The 18,467-nt window shown below is 40.7% G+C and overlaps 1 protein-coding gene across 1 annotated transcript; it reads left to right on the top strand.

Moving 5' to 3' along the window:
* Positions 1-3,130: 3,130 nt before the first annotated feature.
* On the top strand, positions 3,131-18,157 carry LOC311125406 (NT-3 growth factor receptor-like; the record flags this gene model as incomplete). Its single annotated transcript, XM_084199450.1, has 4 exons — positions 3,131-3,430; positions 5,606-5,620; positions 17,161-17,216; positions 18,055-18,157. Coding segments are annotated over 4 exons (474 nt in total), but the record flags the coding sequence as incomplete, so codon positions are not given.
* Between the last annotated feature and the right edge of the window lie 310 nt (positions 18,158-18,467).

The following is an 18,467-nucleotide window of genomic DNA, read 5'->3' as shown; positions in this document are numbered from 1 at the left end:
CAATAAGTCCAAAAATGGATGTAGCAACTAAGGATTCCAGCTTTAAGGAATAAGCAATCTCCCTTGCATTCTGATGCTTGACTACTGATCATAAGCTCCCTCTTATAGATTGTAGCCCAGGGGTGTCAGACTCATTTTGCCCTGCGGGCCGCATTCGGTCTTCAATGAGTTACGGAGGGCCGCGCTTCAAATGTATTATATTTCCTCACCGTCAAAATTTGCAAAGAATTGACCTTAATCCATAGCTTTTTGAATTTCTGATGCTCCCTGACTGTCTAGCTTTCGTTTCAATGACTGTTAGCAAGCTGGACAGAGTGAATAGACTATAAATGTACACTATATATATATATATATAAAAGTATGTGGACACCCCTTCAAATTAGTGGATTCGGCTATTTCAGCCACACCCGTTGCTGACAGGTGTATAAAATCGAGCACACAGCCATGCAATCTCCATAGACAAACATTGGCAGTAGAATGGCCTTACTGAAGAGCTCAGTCACTTTCAACGTGGCACTGTCAAAGGATGCCACTTTTCCAACAAGTCAGTTCGTCAAATTTTTGCCCTTCCTCAACTCCCCAAGAACTTGACTGGCCTGCACAGAGCCCTGACCTCAACCCCATCAAACACCTTTGGGATGAATTGGAACGCCGACTGCGAGCCAGGCCTAATGGCCCAACATCAGTGCCCGACCTCACTAATGCTCTTGTGGCTGAATGGAAGCAAGTCCCCACAACAATGTTCCAACATCTAGTGGAAAGCCTTCCCAGAAGAGTGGAGGCTTTTATAGCAGCAAAGGGGGGACCAACTCCATATTAATGCCCATGATTTTGGAATAAGATGTTCGACGAGTAGGTGTCCACATACTTTTGGTCATGTAGTGTAGGTCCATTATCTTTTCTACACAATTTTGATTTTCCCTGATTATTGTTTTTCTTCTCAATTATTTTCTTTATTATTATTTTTTACTCAGACGACCCGCGGGCCGGATTGAATGGGCCATATGTTTGACACCCCTGTTGTAGCCTATGTTAACTACATTTACATTTCATTTCAGTCCCCACAACTACTCCTATCCATTCTATCAGTACAGTCATACATTCAATGCTATCTATTCTAACCTACTCATTCTATCAGTACTCCTATCCATTCTATTTTCACCATTCTATTACTACTCCTATCCATTCTATCAGTACTCCTATCCATTCAATGCTATCCATTCTAACTCCATTCTATCAATACTCATATCCATTCTATCCTCTCCATTCTATAACTAGGCCTACTTTTATCCATTCTATCAGTTCCATTCTATCAGGCCATTGTATTGAATATTGATCCCTGCGAGCTGGGAGGTGGTTCCCTTGGATGTGAATATTGTATCCATGACAAGGCAGTTGGCCAACAGGGGTGTAACATTATTCTCTCCATACTCAATAGAGATTGATTCCCAGAGATTATGAATAGATCTGCAAACTCAGGTGGAAACAAGTCACTCTCTCTCTCTCTTACGCTCTCTTATGCTCTCTCTCAATTCAATTCAATTCAAAGGGCTTTATTGGCATGGGAAACATGTTTACATTGCCAAAGCAAATGGAATAGACAATAAACAAAAGGGAAATAAGCAAGGGAAACATTAGTGAACATTACACTCACAAATGTTTTAAAAGCATATAGACATTTCAAATGTTATATTATTGGCTATGTACTCTCTCTCTCTCTCTCTCTCTCTCTCTCTCTCTCTCTCTCTCTCTCTCTCTCTCTCTCTCTCTCTCTCTCTCGCTCTCTCGCTCTCGCTCTCGCTCTCGCTCTCGCTCCCTCTATCTCAAACACTCATTTTCAGGGTGTTTTTCTTAATATTTTCACAGAGACCCCCTGTGTTTGACGTTGCATTACTAACAATGAGGAAATTGGCATGTACTCTTTGTATATAGTGTGTATTTTAGGGTTGTCACAATACTACGATATCTGATTGTCCATGGCAACAAGGAAAGCACAAAGCAGACTAGACTCTTTGGTCTTTAAAAAAACTACTGCATGTAAGATATTGTGTGCTATAGCTTGGAAAAGAAACGTGATTCTGGTTGACAACATAAGGCTGCTTGTTTCCAACATTAGGACTGTTTTCCTCAGGAAATGTAGTCCACTTCATGTTTTGTTTCCTTGCCACAATACTACCTCTGAGAGTCGCGATACTGGTATAGTGACAACCCTAGTGTATTTTAGCTCAATTAACAGTGAATCAGAATATGATTGATGCTTTAGATGAGCTCTGTATGGCACATTTACAGCCCTGTATTTGCAGATGGTTAGCTTCTAACAGACTGACCATGGATGTGGAGTTAAGTGGTGGGCACTTTTATAAGGTGTGATATTATTACTGTGTCTGGCCGCCATCGTTCGGAGTGGATGAATCCACTCCACCAAAAGCCTGGAGACAACCCAATGTTCCTGTGGTCAGTAGCCACATCTTAGCAGCAGATTCAAATGTCAACAAAACACCATTTATATGGTTGGCCTTCAAACCACTCACAGTCTCTTTGCTGGGAGGTGGTTCCCTTGGATGTCGATATTTCATCCATGACAAGCCAGTGGTCCTCTACGTGAAAGATTGCAGAGATTTATAGAATGTTTCATCACATAATGTGCGTGATTGCTTTCCAGCGGAGCGAGGAGAGGGAGCTCTGACCCTCTCCGTTGGGAAAGATCTGGAAGATCCTGCTAGTTATTCAGTGGCGGTGCACTGGTGCATCACAGCAAAGCCATTTGTTTTTGTTTGTGTTGTTCTTTATGAAACCACATGCTCTTTGGTTTCCTAACCTTCCTGGTAATTACCAATCATCTCAACAGCCGCTTGGCTTGTCTTTTGGAAACGTCTTAAAACAGAGAATGTCAACAGCTGTGGTGATTAGATAGACTAACTGATCGTCAAGTTCCCTTATTAGACCACATTGTTTCCATCAGCTGGATACCATAACAGGGTAATTTGATGACCGTTTGTTGCTCCTGCATTTACATTCATACTGAGTGGTGTTGGCCAACAGGGTGTAACACTATACGCTGACACATTAAAGAACACATTTCTGTCATACCTGACGCTCCTCTCCTCATGTCTGTCCTCGCTCCCAACAGTCCCCCCCACCATCCTGAAGCTGGACGAGCCCGAGCGTCGCCATGAAACCTGCATAGAGTTCACGGTGCGTGGCAACCCCCAGCCCACCCTGCGCTGGTTCCACCGAGACAACGAGATCTCCCCCAGTGACTACATCCGCACTGAGATGGATACCTACCAGGACTACCTGGAGGGATGCCTCAACTTCAAGGACCCCACGCACCACAACAACGGCAACTACACTCTGGAGGCAAGCAACTTCCTAGGAGTCACCACCAAGACAGTGTATGGACACTTCCTCAACTCCCCGTTTCCAGACGGTAGGTAGATTATGCTAGCTAAAGTAGCTAAACTGTATATAGTAGTACAGATACAGTTGAAGTCAGAAGTTTACATACACTTAGGTTGGAGTCATTAAAACTCGTTTTTCAAACACTCCACACATTTCTTGTTAACAAACTATAGTCTTGGCAAGTCGGTTAGGACATCTACTTTGTGCATGACACAAGTAATTTTTCCAACAATTGTTTACAGACAGATTATTTCACTTATAATTCACTGTATCACAATTCCAGTGGGTCAGAAGTTTCCATACACTAAGTTGACTGTGCCTTTAAACAGCTTGGAAAATTCCAGAAAAGAATGTCATGGCTTTAGAAGCTTCTGATAGGCTAATTGACATATTTTGAGTCAATTGGAGGTGTACCTGTGGATGTATTTCAAGGACTACCTTCAAACTCAGTGCCTTGACAACATGGGAAAATCAAAAGAAATCAGCCAAGACCTCAGAAAAAAAATTGTAGACCTCCACAAGTCTGGTTCATCCTTGGGAGCTATTTCCAAACGCCTGAAGGAACCACGTTCATCTGTACAAACAGTAGCACGCAAGTATAAACACCATGGGACCACGCAGCCATCATACGGCTCAGGAAGGAGACACATTCTGTCTCCTGGAGATGAATGTACTTTGGTGCGAAAAGAGCGAATCAATCCCAGAACAACAGCAAAGGACCTTGTGAAGATGCTGGAGGAAACATGTACAAAATTATCTATATCCACAGTAAAACGAGTCATATATCGACATAACCTGAAAGGCCGCTCAGCAAGGAAGAAGCCACTGCTCCAAAACCACCATAAAAAACCCAGACTACGGTTTGCAACTGCACATGGGGACAAAGATCATACTTTTCGAGAAATGTCCTCTGGTCTGATGAATCAAAAATATAACTGTTTGGCCATAATGACCATCGTTATGTTTGGAGGAAAAAGGGGGTTGCTTGCCAGCCGTAGAACACCATCCCAACCGTGAAGCACGGGGATGGCAGCATCATGCTGTGGGGGTGCTTTGCTGCAGGAGGGACTGGTGCACTTCACAAAATAGATGGCATCATGAGGAAGGAAAATTATGTGGATATATTGAAGCAACATATCAAGACATCAGTCAGGAAGTTAAATCTTGGTCACAAATGGGTCTTCCAAATGGATAATGACCCCGACCATACTTCCAAAGTTGTGGTAAAATGGCTTAAGGCCAACAAAGTCAAGGTATTGGAGTGGCCATCACAAAGCCCTGACCTCAATCCTATAGAAGTGTGGGCAGAACTGAAAAAGCATGTGTGAGCAAGGAGGCCTACAAACCTGACTCAGTTACACCAGCTTTGTCAGGAGGAATGGGCCACAATTCACCCAACTTATTGTGGGAAGCTTGTGGAAGGGTACCCGAAATGTTTGACCCAAGTTAAACAATTTAAAGGCAATGCTACCAAATACTAATTGAGTGTATGTAAACTTCTGAACCACTGGGAATGTGATCCTAACTGACCTAAGACAGGGAATTTCTACAAGGATGAAATGTCAGGAATTGTGAAAAACTGAGTTTAAATGTATTTGGCTAAGGTGTATGTAAACTTCTGACTTCAACTGTATATAGTAGCTTCATACCTGTGACCTTTCATTAGTCCAATAGGATATTGCATGGATCAGTGGAATTGATGAAGCAGAGCTGAAAACTGTTAAGAGAGTCGCTGAGAACCAAGTTTTACTGACTTATTAACAGGTTCACTGATAAATATAGAAACACTCTTTCTTTCTGTTAGACCTCTATTAATACATGGAATTTATGAGGTGAAAATAAGATATTATTGGGAATGTTACTTTTTGTTCTTCTTTTTGATTTTAAATGCTTTATTATTAGACATATAGACATTTATAACAGTACAACATCCCCAGTCCTTCATCCCACCCACCCATCCCACCCACACATCACACCCACACACCTTCCCACCCATCCCAATTGTATATACCTGTCAGCAACGGGTGTGGCTGAAATAGCCGAATCCACTAATTTGCAGGGGTGTCCACATACGTTTGTATATATAGTGAATTTGCTGACCAGTAGTAGAGTAAAAACTGTAATTCTTTTAACATGCCCTGTACATATACACATTGGTTGAACACGGCACTGATGACTCCTTTTCTGTCTTCTTTTCCTACAGATTATGGTGATTATGGTAAGTGATCTTATAAGACAGTCAACAAGAAATAGTACCATAAGACAAATAGTACCAAGTCTCTAGCTGAATAAAACATGATTAAAACGATTCTAGGGGGTTATGGTAAGTGATTTTCATTTTAAGACAGTCAACAATACATATAGGTAACTGCCAAAATAAAGGAAACACCAACATAAAGTGTCTTAATAGTGCATTGGGCCACCACGAGCCGCCAGACAGCTTCAATGCACCTTGGCATAGATGTCTGGAACTCTATTGGAGGGATGCGACACCATTCTTCCATGAGAAAGTCCATCATTTTGGTGTTTTGTTTATGGTGGTGGAAAATGATGTCTCAGGCACCTTTCCAGAATCTTCCATAAGTGTTTAATTGGGTTGAGATCTGGTGACTGAGAGACGACACACACACACTTTAAACCCCCTATGCTCTTTTGAGACCCCTCTTTCATAGTTACTGAGCTCTCTTCTTCTAGCCATGGTAGCCAAAATAATGGGCAACTGTGCATTTTTATACATGGCCCTAAACATGATGGGATGTTAATTGCTTAATTAACTCAGGAACCACACCTGTGTGGAAGCAGCTGCTTTCAATATACTTTGTATCCCTCATTTACTCAAGTGATTCCTATATTTTGGCAGTTACCTGAGGTACCATGACATAAATAGTACCATGACATCTACAGTACCAGTCAAAAGTTTGCACACACCTACTCATTCCAGGGTTTTTCTTTATTTTTACTATTTTCTACATTGTAGAATAATAGTGAAGACATCAAAACTATGAAATAACACATATGGAATCATGTAGTAACCCAAAAAGTGTTAAACAAATCATAATATATTTTATATTTGAGATTCTTCAAAGTAGCCACCGTTTGCCTTGATGACAGCTTTGCACACTCTTGGCATTCTCTCAACCAGCTTCATGAGGAATGATTTTCCAACAGACTTGAAGGAGTTCCCACATATGATGAGCACATGTTGGCTGCTTTTTCTTCACTCTGCGGTCCAACTCATCCCAAACCATCTCAATTGGGATGAGATCGAGTGATTGTGGAGGCCAGGTCATCTGATGCAGCACTCCATTACTCTCCTTGGTCAAATAGCCCTTACACAGCCTGGAGGTATGTTTTGCGTCATTGTCCTGTTGAAAAACAAATGATAGTCCCACTTAGTGCAAACCAGATGGGATGGCGTATCGCTGCAGAATGCTGTGGTAGCCATGCTGGTTAAGTGTGCCTTGAATTCTAAACAAATAACTGACAGTGTCACCAGCAAAGCACCCCCACACCATCAAACCTCCTCCTCTATGCTTCACGGTGGGAACCACACATGCGGAGATCATCCGTTCACCTACTCTGCCTCTCACAAAGACATGGCGGTTGATAAAGTACGACTGGGGTTTATATACAGTGGGGAGAACAAGTATTTGACACACTGCCGATTTTGCAGGTTTTCCTACTTACAAAGCATGTAGAGGTCTGTAATTGTTATCATAGGTACACTTCAACTGTGAGAGACGGAATCTAAAACAAAAATCCAGAAAATCACATTGTATGATTTTTAAGTAATTAATTTGCATTTTATTGCATGACATAATTATTTGATCACCTACCAACCAGTAAGAATTCCGGCTCTCACAGACCTGTTAGTTTTTCTTTAAGAAGCCCTCCTGTTCTCCACTCATTACCTGTATTAACTGCACCTGTTTGAACTCGTTACCTGTATAAAAGACACCTGTCCACACACTCAATCAAACAGACTCCAACCTCTCCACAATGGACAAGACCAGAGAGCTGTGTAAGGACATCAGGGATAAAATTGTAGACCTGCACAAGGCTGAGATGGGCTACAGGACAATAGGCAAGCAGCTTGGTGAGAAGGCAACAACTGTTGGCGCAATTATTAGAAAATGGAAGAAGTTCAAGATGACGGTCAATCACCCTCGGTCTTGGGCTCCATGCAAGATCTCACCTCGTGGGGCATCAATGATCATGAGGAAGGTGAGGGATCAGCCCAGAACTACACGGCATGACCTGGTCAATGACCTGAAGAGAGCTGGGACCACAGTCTCAAAGAAAACCATTAGTAACACACTACGCCGTCATGGATTAAAATCCTGCAGCGCACGCAAGGTCCCCCTGCTCAATCCAGTGCATGTCCAGGCCCGTCTGAAGTTTGCCAATGACCATCTGGATGATCCAGAGGAGGAATGGGAGAAGGTCATGTGGTCTGATGAGAAAAAAATATAGCTTTTTGGTCTAAACTCCACTCGCCGTGTTTGGAGGAAGAAGAAGGATGAGTACAACCCAAATAACACCATCCCAACTGTGAAGCATGGAGGTGGAAACATCATTCTTTGGGGATGCTTTTCTGCAAAAGGAACAGGACGACTACACCGTATTGAGGGGGGGATGGATGGGGCCATGTATCGCGAGATCTTGGCCAACAACCTCCTTCCCTCAGTAAGAGCATTGAAGATGGGTCGTGGCTGGGTCTTCCAGCATGACAACGACCCGAAACACACAGCCAGGGCAACTAAGGAGTGGCTCCGTAAGAAGCATCTCAAGGTCCTGGAGTGGCCTAGCCAGTCTCCAGACCTGAACCCAATAGAACATCTTTGGAGGGAGCTGAAAGTCCGTATTGCCCTGCGACAGCCTCGAAACCTGAAGGATCTGGAGAAGGTCTGTATGGAGGAGTGTGCCAAAATCCCTCCTGCAGTGTGTGCAAACCTGGTCAAGACCTACAGGAAACGTATGATCTCTGTAATTGCAAACAAAGGTTTCTGTACCAAATATTAAGTTCTGCTTTTCTGATGTATCAAATACTTATGTCATGCAATAAAATGCAAATGATTACTTAAAAATCATACAATGTGATTTTCTGGACTTTTGTTTTAGATTCCGTCTCTCACAGTTGAAGTGTACCTATGATAAAAATTACAGACCTCTACATGCTTTGTAAGTAGGAAAACCTGCAAAATCGGCAGTGTATCAAATACTTGTTCTCCCCACTGTTTAAATGCCTGGAGCATTTCAATTTTGGAGAATCTCTTATAAATTGGGTTAAAATCATGTGTAGTAACCCTAGGTGTAAAATAGTAAATAATGGCTATTTCTCAGAAAGTTTTAAACTGTCAAGAGGAGTGAAACAAGGTTGTCCACTATCGGCATATCTATTTATTATGGCCATCGTGATGTTAGCTATTAAAATCAGATCCAACAATAATATCAAGGGAATAAAAATCAAGGGCTTAAAAACAAAAGTGATGATGATTCATGTTTTCTTTTAAATCCACAACTTGAATCCCTCCACTGGTTCATAGAGGATCTAGATACATTTTCAAAATCTCTGGATTACAACCAATTTATGATAAAAGTACTATATTACGTATTGGATCACAAACAAATACAATTTTTACATTACCAAGTATTTTACCAATAAAATGGTCAGATGGTGATGTGGATATACTCGGAATACATATCCCAAATGAAATAAATGATCTCACTCCAATACATTTTAATAGAAAGTTAGCAAAAATAGATAAGATCTTGCTACCATGGAAAGGTAAATACCTGTCAATTTGTGGAAAAATCACCCTGATTAACTCTTTAGTATTATCCCAGTTTACCTATTTGCTTATGGTCTTGCCTACGCCTAGCGAACAGTTTTTTAAATTATATGAGAAAAAAATATTCCATTTTATTTGGAACGGCAAGCCAGACAAAATTAAACCGACCTATTTATATAATGAATATGAATTCAGAGGGCAGAAATGATTAAATATTAAATCATTAGACCTATCACTAAAAGATTCAGTAATACAAAAGTTATACTTAAATCCGAACTGGTTCTCTAGCAAATTAGAAAGATTGTCTCACCCAATGTTCAGGAATGGTCTTTTTCCCTTTATTCAGATTACAACCTCTCACTTTCAGTTATTTGAAATGGAAATCATCTCCCAAACATCACTATTTCTAAAACAAGCCATAGAAAGTTGGTTGCAATTTCAATTTAATCCTCCAGAAACGACAGAACAAATAATGCAACAAATATTGTGGTTAAACTCAAATACACTAATTGATTAAAAAAAATAATCTTTTTTGACACATAAAAAAAAAAAAGGTATAATTTTCGTAAATGATATCATTGGTAGGACTGGTGGAGTTATGTCGCACATGCAGCTAACAAAAACATATTGAAATGTCTGCTCTACCCAAAATTACAACCAAATAATTGCAGCATTACCGCAAAAATGGAAGAGGAAAGTGGAAGGGGAAAAAAGTAAGGAACTTGTATGTCGGCCTTGCATTAAAAAACATAATTGGTTAAAGAAAATTCTGATTTAAAAAAAAGTATACCAGTTTCATTTAAGGACCAAAGGATTGACAGCCGTCCCATATAGATTGCAAAATAGTTGGGAAGAGATTTTTGACGTACCATTTCCATGGCATAGTTATTATGAACTGATACGCAAAACGACGCCGGATTCTAAACTTATAATTTTTAAATTTTAATTATTATATACAATTCTTGCTACCAATAGAATGTTATTTATATGGGGCATACAATCTTCCCAGCTCTGCAGATTTTGCTGCGAAGAGACAGAATCATTAGATCATTTGTTTTGGTACTGTCCATTTGTAGCTTGTTTTTGGACACAGGTCCAGGAATGGCTAAAGGATTGCAATATTTACCTGGAGCTAACACTGCAGAAAGCACTACTTGGTGATCTGAAAAGTCATAGTCAGTCGATCAATAATATAGGAATACTTTTAGCAAAAAAAATATTTTCAATTTACAATCTGTTGAAACAATGAGAATAGAAAGGTTCAGAACTTTTGTAAAACATCACAGTACAGTTGAAAAATATATGGCAAATAGAAATCCAATATGGATGGTGTTAAGCAATAGATGGGTGGTTTTGAATGAAGTTGAAGGATGGGACTAATAACAACTAACAACAACTAATAACAACAAGATAACTAATGTAAAGCATACTGTGTCCATAATAAGTATATAGATTATAGGTTGAGAGCTTTTGTGAAAGAGCACAGTTAGAAAGATATGGCATATAGAAGCAAACCGGATGGACATCATGAAAATGATCGGAGAGGTTGAGGGTAGAGGAAGTTCAGGAGTAAAAACCAACAAAATACAGTGGGGAAAAAAGTATTTAGTCAGCCACCAATTGTGCAAGTTCTCCCACTTAAAAAGATGAGAGAGGCCTGTAATTTTCATCATAGGTACACGTCAACTATGACAGACAAAATGAGAAAAAAAATCCAGAAAATCACATTGTAGGATTTTTAATGAATTTATTTGCAAATTATGGTGGAAAATAAGTATTTGGTCAATAACAAAAGTTTCTCAATACTTTGTTATATACCCTTTGTTGGCAATGACACAGGTCAAACGTTTTTCTGTAAGTCTTCACAAGGTTTTCACACACTGTTGCTGGTATTTTGGCCCATTCCTCCATGCAGATATCGTCTAGAGCAGTGATGTTTTGGGGCTGTCGCTGGGCAACACAGACTTTCAACTCCCTCCAAAGATTTTCTATGGGGTTGAGATCTGGAGACTGGCTAGGCCACTCCAGGACCTTGAAATGCTTCTTACGAAGCCACTCCTTCGTTGCCCGGGCGGTGTGTTTGGGATCATTGTCATGCTGAAAGACCCAGCCACGTTTCATCTTCAATGCCCTTGAAGATGGAAGGAGGTTTTCACTCAAAATTTCACGATACATGGCCCCATTCATTCTTTCCTTTACACGGATCAGTCGTCCTGGTCCCTTTGCAGAAAAACAGCCCCAAAGCATGATGTTTCCACCCCCATGCTTCACAGTAGGTATGGTGTTCTTTGGATGCAACTCAGCATTCTTTGTCCTCCAAACACGGTGAGTTGAGTTTTTACCAAAAAGTTATATTTTGGTTTCATCTGACCATATGACATTCTCCCAATCCTCTTCTGGATCATCCAAATGCATTCTAGCAAACTTCAGACGGGCCTGGACATGTACTGGTTAAGCAGGGGGACACGTCTGGCACTGCATTATTTGAGTCCCTGGCGGCGTAGTGTGTTACTGATGGTAGGCTTTGTTACTTTGGTCCCAGCTCTCTGCAGGTCATTCACTAGGTCCCCCCGTGTGGTTCTGGGATTTTTGCTCACCATTCTTGTGATCATTTTGACCCCACAGGGTGAGATCTTGCGTGGAGCCCCAGATCGAGGGAGATTATCAGTGGTCTTGTATGTCTTCCATTTCCTAATAATTGCTCCCACAGTTGATTTCTTCAAACCAAGCTGCTTACCTATTGCAGATTCAGTCTTCCCAGCCTGGTGCAGGTCTACAATTTTGTTTCTGGTGTCCTTTGACAGCTCTTTGGTCTTGGCCATAGTGGAGTTTGGAGTGTGACTGTTTGAGGTTGTGGACAGGTGTCTTTTACACTGATAACAAGTTCAAACAGGTGCCATTAATACAGGTAACGAGTGGAGGACAGAGGAGCCTCTTAAAGAAGAAGTTACAGGTCTGTGAGAGCCAGAAATCTTGCTTGTTTGTAGGTGACCAAATACTTATTTTCCACCATAATTTGCAAATAAATTCATAAAAAATCCTACAATGTGATTTTCTGGAGAAAAAAATTCTCAATTTGTCTGTCATAGTTGACGTGTACCTATGATGAAAATTACAGGCCTCTCTCATCTTTTTAAGTGGGAGAACTTGCACAATTGGTGGCTGACTAAATACATTTTTTCCCCACTGTATATTTATTGTAAAATTGACTGTGTTCATCAAATTTATATGGTATGTATAAGCTGGAAGTAGAGGCCTAAACATTGTTGTTCACTAGTTTACTCCAATTAGAGAAGGGGTGGTGGGGTTGGAAGGTAATAAAGGGAAATATATTTTTAAAAAATGTTATGTAAAGTGGATATAAAAAGTCTACACAGCCCTGTTAAAATGCAAGGTTTTTGTGATGTAAAAGATTGAGACAAAGATAAATGATGTCAGAACTTTTTCTACCTTTAATGTGACCGATAACGTGAACAATTCAATTGAAAAACAAACTGAAATCTTTAAGGGGGAAAAATAAAAAATAAAAAAATCACAATAATCTGGTTTCATAAGTGCGCACACCTTTAAACTAATACTTTGTTGAAGCACCTTTTGATTTTATTACAGCACTCAGTCTTTTTGGGTAGGAGTCTAATAGCATGGCACATCTTGACGTGGCAATATTTGCCCACTCTTCTTTGCAAAAGCGCTCCAAATCTGTCATATTGCGAGGACATCTCCTGTGCACAGCCCTCTTCAGATCACCCCAGAGATGTTCAATTGGATTCAGGTCTGGGCTCTGACTGGGCCATTCCAAAACGTTAATCTTCTTCTGGTGAAGCCATGCTTTTGTGGATTTGGATCTGTACTTTGGGTCGTTGTCGTGCTGAAAGGTGAACTTCCTCTTCATCTTCAGCTTTCTAACGGACGCCTGAAGGTTTTGTGCCAAAATTGCCTGGTATTTGGAACTGTTCATAATTCCCTCCACCCTGACTAAGGCCCCAGTTACAGCCCCAAAGCATGATGCTGCCTCCACCATGCTTCACTGTGGGTATGGTGTTCTTTGGGTGATGTGCAGTGTTGTTTTTGTGCCAAACATACCTTTTGGAATTATGGCCAAAAAGTTCAACCTTGGTTTCATCAGACCATAACACATTTTCCCACGTGCTTTTGGGGGACTTGTTTGTTTCTGCAAACTTCAGCCGGGCTTGGATGTTTTTCTTTGTACGAAAAGGCTTCCGTCTTGCCACCCTACCCCATAGCCCATTCATATGAAGAATACGGGAGATTGTTGTCACATGTAGCACACAGCCAGTACTTGCCAGAAATTCCTGCAGTTCCTTTAATGTTGCTGTAGGCCTATTGGAAGCCTCCCTGACCAGTTTTCTTCTTGTCTTTTCATAAATTTTGGAGGGACGTCCAGTTCTTGGTAATGTCTCTGTTGTGCCATATTTTCTCCACTTGATGATGACTGTCTTCACTGTGTTCCATGTAATGCTTTGGAAATTATTTTGTACCCTTCTCCTGACTGATATCTTTCAACAATGAGATCCCTCTGATGCTTTGGAAGCTCTCTGCGGACCATGGCTTTTGCTCTGAGATGCAACTAAGAAAATGTAAGGAAAATCCTACTAGAACAGCTGAACTTTATTTGTGATTAATCAGAGTCACTTTAAATGATGGCAGGTGTGTAATGACTTCTATTTAACATGAGTTTGAATGTGATTGTTTAATTCTGAACACAGCCACATCCCCAGTTATAAGAGGGTGTGCACACTTATGCAACTAGGTTATTGTAAGGTTTTTATTTTTAATTTTTCCCCCTCGAAGATTTAATGTATGCACTAACTGTAAGTCGCTATGTAAGTCGTAAATGTAATGTAAATGTATCAAATACGAGAGAAAAAATAAACATATGGGGTATTGGAAGTGATGCAGACAATTACATTGATGGAAGTTACAATCTATCTGCAATATTAAAGCTGATTTACCCCCTAAAAAAATTAATAAATAAAAACATTGGTACCAAATATCTCACATTTTGACTAATTAGACCAGTGGACAGATTTCCACCGGTCTAATGTCCATTGCTCATGTTTCTTGGCCCAAGCAAGTATCTTCTTCTTATTGGTGTCCTTTAGTAGTTGTGTATTTGCAGCAATTCGACCATGAAGGCCTGATTCACACAGTCTCCTCTGAACAGTTGATGTTGAGATGTGTCTGTTACTTGAACTCTGTGAAGCATTTATTTCGGCTGCCATTTCTGAGGCTGGTAACTCTAATGAACTTATCCTCTGCAGCAGAGGTAACTCTGGGTCTTCCTTTCCTGTGGAGGTCCACATGAGAGCCAGTTTCATCATTGCTCTTGATGGTTTTTGCAACTGCACTTGAAGAAACCTTAAAAGTTCTAGAAATGTTCCGTATTGACTGACCTTCATGTCTTAAAGTAATGATGGACTGTCATTTCTTTTTGCTTATTTGAGCTATTCTTGCCATAATATGTACTTGGTCTTTTACCAAATAGGGATATCTTCTGTATACCAACCCTACCTTGTCACAACACAACTGATTGGCTCGAACGCATTAAGAAGGAAAGACATTCCACAAATTCCACAAATTAACTTTTAACAAGGCACACCTGTTAATGGAAATGCATTCGAGGTGACTACCTCATGAAGCTGGTTGAGAGAATGCCAAGAGTGTGCAAAGCTGTCATCAAGGCAAAGGGTGGCTACTTTGAAGAATCTCAAATATAAAATATATTTTGATTTGTTTAACACTTTTTTGGTTACTACATGATTCCATATGTGTTATTTCATAGTTTTGATGTCTTCACTATTATTCTATTGTCACGATCGTCAAAAGGAGTGGACCAATGCGCAGCGTGGAATGCGAACATACTTTATTAGAGTACTACACAACTAACAAAACAACAAAACGATACGTGAAGTCCTTGGTAACAAACACTAACCATACACGGAACAAGATCCCACAATACACTGTGCCAAACAGGCTGCCTAAGTATGGTTCCCAATCAGAGACAACAAGCAACAGCTGATTCTCGTTGCCTCTGATTGAGAACCACCCCGGCCAACATAGATACACATGAACTAGATCCTAAACACAGAACACAAACACATAGAATCTACACACCCTGGCTCAGCATATAAGAGTCCCAGAGCCAGGGCGTGACATCTATAAATAGTAAAAAAAAAAAAAAAAAACCTGGAATGAGTAGGTGTGTCCAAACTTTTGACTGGTACTGTATTTAATAAGCAGAGTGACAAAATCGTCATGGGAGCTTACATTTTATTTCATTTAAATGTTCTGATATTTACTACCCTAATTCCAAACAGTTGTTCCTACCATACACTGCCTACATTAGCTGAGTAGGACTCAAGGTTATACCTAGACTCCTCTCTTGTTGAAGGACCAACAGGCTCTAGGAGGGCATTTTCATTTAGTCTTTAGTCTGTTCTAATTTAGGAGTTAAATGTAGAGGCACGCACAGCCACTGATCTTCATCCCCAGGCCCTCAAATTGACATCATGCCGGAGCTTCATTGGGATTTTCCATGCATAATAAACGGACGTGAGAGAGTGACAGATTGTTACTGTCAGGGCTGGGGATGATGTTAGATGAGTGTACTTGGTGGTAGGAAGGCAGGGAGGGTAAGAGGGTAGACAGAACAGGACAGAGTTGTTTGTCAGCACTGTTCTATTCTGTTCCGCTCCCCTAAACTGCACCGCACCGCACCATGGCCTGTTAGCAGAGAGCATGATGGGAGGGAAACCCAGGGGGATTAGTGTCTCCATAGAAGTGGATACAGATGAGGAGAGAAAAGGTCTCAGTTTATCAGAAATGGAAGCAGAGCTGTGAAGGGCAACAACCCAACTGACACTACACAGATTACAAAGCATTAACCATAATATCAGTTAGCTGCATGGATTGTGGGTCTGTGCTGTAATTATTTCATCTGGTACATACTGTATGTCAGGGTTCCCCAACTAGCGGCCCGCGGTTGATTTTAGTTGGCACCCCCAAGTTATTTTTTATTTTTTATTGTTGGACATAAAAGACTGTAAAAACACCAGCAAATCAGCTTTAATAGATTTTTTGGGGGGAAATCTGTTCCCACGCATAATAGAGAGTGATACACTGAGTGTACAAAACATTAAAAACATATTCCTAATATTGAGTTGCACCCCCCCTTTCGCCCTATGAACAGCCTTAATTAGTCGGGATAGACTCTACAAGGTGTCGAAAGCGTTCCACAGGGATGCTGGCCCATGTTGACTCCAATGATTCCCACGGTTGTATCAAGTTGGCTGGATGTCCTTTGGGTGGTGGACCATTCTTGATACACACTGGAAACTGTTGAGCGTGAAAAACCCAGCAGCGTTACAGTTATTGACACAAACCGGTGCTCCTGGCACATACTACCATACACTGTTCAAAGGCACTTAAATCTTTTGTCTTGCCCATTCACCCTCTAAATGGCACACATGCACAATCCATGTCTCAATTGTCTCAAGGCTTAAAAATCCTCTTTAACCGGTCTCCTCCCCTTCATCTACACTGATTGAAGTGGATTTAACAAGTGACATTAATAAAGGATCATAGCTTTCACCTGGATTCACCTGGTCAGTCTGTCATGGAAAGAGCAGGTGTTCTTAATGTTTTGTACACTCAGTGTATTTGATCGTATACAAATGTAAGCAAGATTTGAAATGGTCCGCGGCAGAATGGCCCGTGGCTTAATCTATTTGATGATCCCTGCTGTAGGTCATACCCACCCTTCTCCCCTGCCATCACGGATTACTACTCTGTATGTTAATCTCTATGCCTATGGCTTGTTCAGAATGCTAGTGTAGACTGCATGTTATGTTTCAGGATATATTATACAGTACATACAGTATAACTCAAGGTTGTCAGTCAGTACTTTCATAAATAGGACCGCTGTGTTCTTTGTTCTTCTTCACAGGGACTCCTACGCCGACCATCACAGTAACACACAGGCCTGAGGAGGACACGTTCGGGGTGAGTTTGAGAACACTGTGGTGCTGTACTGTGGCTTTTTATACCTAGTGGAGATACAGCCTGTTACAGTACATGAACATCTTATTTTTCCTGGGAACAACAATAAAAAGGAGGCTTTAGTTTGAGCTATTTTATTCTGTTTCTTTTATTTTTCACTCCCTCGCCTTGTAGCTCCCTCCTATCTGCCTTTTCCTTTCCCATTTCTTTATAATGTGACTTCGCTCATCTTTGTGCTGTAATTGACACAGGTTACTGTTTTTTTGTCATGAATCTTGTTCTGGAGGCAGTTCTGCAGAGTGGTCACTAGCTGGCACAGCCACAAAGTCATACAATCTGATTTTAACCCTAACCTTAACCACACTGTTAACCATAATGTCTATCCCTGACCTTAAATTAAGACCAAAAAGCAAATTTTAGTTTTTATAACGTTTTACAATATAGCCCATTTTGACATTTCAGCTGGCCTATCTAAGGGGAAATCGCTCAGTTCTGCTTCCAGGACAAGACTCATGACAATAAACATCAACCTGTGTAATTGACTGAATGGAGATTATTTCCTCATTTGAAGGTTTTAATTGGGAAGAGAGCATTGACATGGAAGGAGAGAAGACTTCCACTTAATTTTGTGCATCTCCTCTTGATTTATCTTTGAATTGTTGTTGCCAGTGGATAATGTATAGGATGCATTCCCCTTAATTTTCAGCAATACATTGCACTACTAATTAAGTTTTCACAAACCCTGCATTCATTCTTCATGCCTGTTGGCTAGTCTGTACCTAAGGTAGAAATCTTTATTGTGAGATCTACTCTCACTAAACCCTGTCTTGTCCTTCTCCAGGTGTCTATTGCTGTCGGCCTGGCTGGATTCGCCTGTGTCCTTCTTGTTGTCCTGTTTGTTCTCATCAACAAATATGGACGACGGTCAAAGTTTGGAATGAAAGGTAAGAAACACTCAGTGCTCTTCTGAAAGGAAGTTAGAGTAATTTAGACCTTATTTTCTTAGATAGCGTCTCTGCTGTCAAAATAAGAAATGATACTGGGTTTGTGCTTCTGTATCCCTTTCATGACAAATAACTTGTTGTGTTATCTTTCTATGCCATACCCAGTCCACATTCACATACAGTATGTATGCAGCACACAACAGTAACATTACACTCAAAAAGGTGCTATTCAGAACCAAAAAGGATTATTCGGCTGTCCCCATAGGAGAACCCTTTGATAACCCCTTTTCATTCCAGGTAGAACCCTTTT

The sequence above is a fragment of the Coregonus lavaretus genome, assembly GCF_964263955.1.
Source record: "Coregonus lavaretus genome assembly, contig: HAP1_SCAFFOLD_5509, whole genome shotgun sequence".
Taxonomy (NCBI): Eukaryota; Metazoa; Chordata; class Actinopteri; order Salmoniformes; family Salmonidae; genus Coregonus; species Coregonus lavaretus.
Note: the sequence above shows the minus strand (reverse complement) of the source record. Positions and strands in the feature narration are given on the sequence as shown.